General features: G+C 59.2%; 1 protein-coding gene across 1 annotated transcript in view; it reads right to left on the bottom strand.

Moving 5' to 3' along the window:
* TTYH3 (tweety family member 3) overlaps positions 1 to 2,014 on the bottom strand; it is a 29,804-nt gene that overhangs the window by 6,987 nt on the left and 20,803 nt on the right. The window contains exons 10-11 of the mRNA XM_025863847.2: positions 1,522 to 1,614; positions 1,046 to 1,182 (exon numbers count right to left, since the gene is read on the bottom strand). Coding sequence (XP_025719632.1) covers positions 1,046 to 1,182; positions 1,522 to 1,614 — 230 coding nt within the window. The remainder of the gene's footprint in view (positions 1 to 1,045; positions 1,183 to 1,521; positions 1,615 to 2,014) is intronic.

The following is a 2,014-nucleotide window of genomic DNA, read 5'->3' as shown; positions in this document are numbered from 1 at the left end:
CACCACCATCACCATCATCATCACCATCACCACCACCATCACCACCATCACCACCACCATCACCACCATCACCATCACCACCACCATCATCACCATCATCACCATCACCACCACCATCACCACCACCATCACCACCATCACCACCATCACCACCACCATCATCACCATCACCACCACCATCATCATCACCATCACCACCATCACCACCACCATCACCACCATCACCACCACCATCATCACCATCACCACCACCATCATCATCACCATCACCATCACCACCACTGGCAGCATTACCACAGAAAACAATAGAGCACAAATCCAGACAGAGGGAAGAAATCTGAGCTGAGCTACCTGTCAGCTGATCTGGGCAACCAAGGTGCAGCCACAGCCCAACGGGAGGGGAGGTGGTAAGTCTGGGAGATGAAGTGTAAGGGCCCGAGCAAGGGAAGGGGCTTGGCTCCTAAATACACCACTCAACTCAGTACTGATCAGGGAGACTGAGGAAGGAGCTGCCAGGACCCCCACTTCAAAGATAAGGACCTAACAGCCCCATGGGAAGTAGGAGCTGCCATCCCGGTCACCCAGCTGAACGGGCCGTGGAGGCCACAGACACCTGGGGCCCTCTAGCCCTGCAGAAGCTCCCAGTCCCCACAGCTGGACAGCTGCTCTTTCCATGCACAAGCCCCACACATGTGCACTGAGGGGCAGGGAGACGGAGGAGACATCCCGAGGCCAGCCAGAGGTGTGGAAGGGCGTGGTGCATGGAGCCTGAGCTGGCGGCCGGGACACCTGGCTCCACCCCCCGGCTCTGGCCTCACATGTCACCCGGGCTTGGAGCTCCTGTAGACTTGTTTTCCATCTGTGAAATGGGGCTGCTCACCCCAGACTCGCCAGCCTCCAAGCACCGCAGAGGCTTACAGAGAGCGTCAGGAGGTGAGGAAGCATTTGCTCCTGTCTCTGGGGACGAGGGTATGGGTGTCCAGAAGGCATGTCCCCAAAACATCCTGCCTGAGGTGTGGCCTGAGGTGAGCTCTGAGCCCCTCACCTTTTCTGCTGCCAGGTATGGGGCACGCTGCAGACGATGGAGCTGAACATGAGGGCCGTGACGAAGGAGAAGAGGGCCAGGTAGATGAGGCCCTCAACGCCGTCGTAACAGAAGCCCGTCAGGGCCTGCACGTAGTCCTGAGGCCACACGGCATGGGGACAGCACGGGGACAGCACGGCCCGCAGAGACCAGGAGAGAGATAGGGAAGGCAGGGTGAGACAGGACATGCCAGAGCCTCAGCCCAGCCCACTGTTAGCGGCCTGACCACCCCGGCTCCAGACTGGGCTTCGGGCCAGCCACCCAGGGGTGATCTCCCATCTCCAAGTCCCCACCCCCCCCGGGTGTTCCCTCTGCCCCCCAGCCCCCCTTCTGCACCCTCTGCCCCATCCTCCCAGCTGCACCCTTCTGTTCCCAACTCCCCCAGCTGCACCCTGCTCCCCAGCCGCCGTGCCCTGGCTCCAGAGGCTGGTTCTCACCAGATGCAGGCTGCGGCAGTCCACCAGGGCGGTGAGGTGCTGTAGGTTCACCTCTGTGCCGTTCAGCACCTCCTGGACACGGAGCAAGGGGTCCTGGGGAGGGGCATAGCACACAAGGTCAGTACCACGGTCGGGGGCGGGGGGCAAGGCAGGCATAGGTCCTCTGGGAGCCCTCTGGGTGCCCATCCACCCACACTCTGCCATCAAGACCACCCTTGACCCTGTGGTCTTGGCACAGACCCTGAGGACCCTGGGCTTCTAGAAATGATGGCCAGAGTCTGTGTCCTGGCCTTGGAGGGACTGTTGAGGACATGAGTATACAGGGGAAAGTGGGACCCATGAATGCCTGTCAAAACAGGAGAGACAGCAAAGACCCACGTAGCTCCTGATGGGGCCCTGGTTCTCTTAAAAATCTTACTTTAAGGAACAGTTAAAAGGAAAATTTTCATGATATTTTAGATGACAAAACGTCATCCAAATGCTCTGTATAGAG

This window comes from Callorhinus ursinus, unplaced genomic scaffold (genome assembly GCF_003265705.2).
Source record: "Callorhinus ursinus isolate GAN/ISIS: 27379988/994484 unplaced genomic scaffold, GSC_fseal_2.0 scaffold70, whole genome shotgun sequence".
Classification (NCBI taxonomy): domain Eukaryota; kingdom Metazoa; phylum Chordata; class Mammalia; order Carnivora; family Otariidae; genus Callorhinus; species Callorhinus ursinus.
Note: the sequence above shows the minus strand (reverse complement) of the source record. Positions and strands in the feature narration are given on the sequence as shown.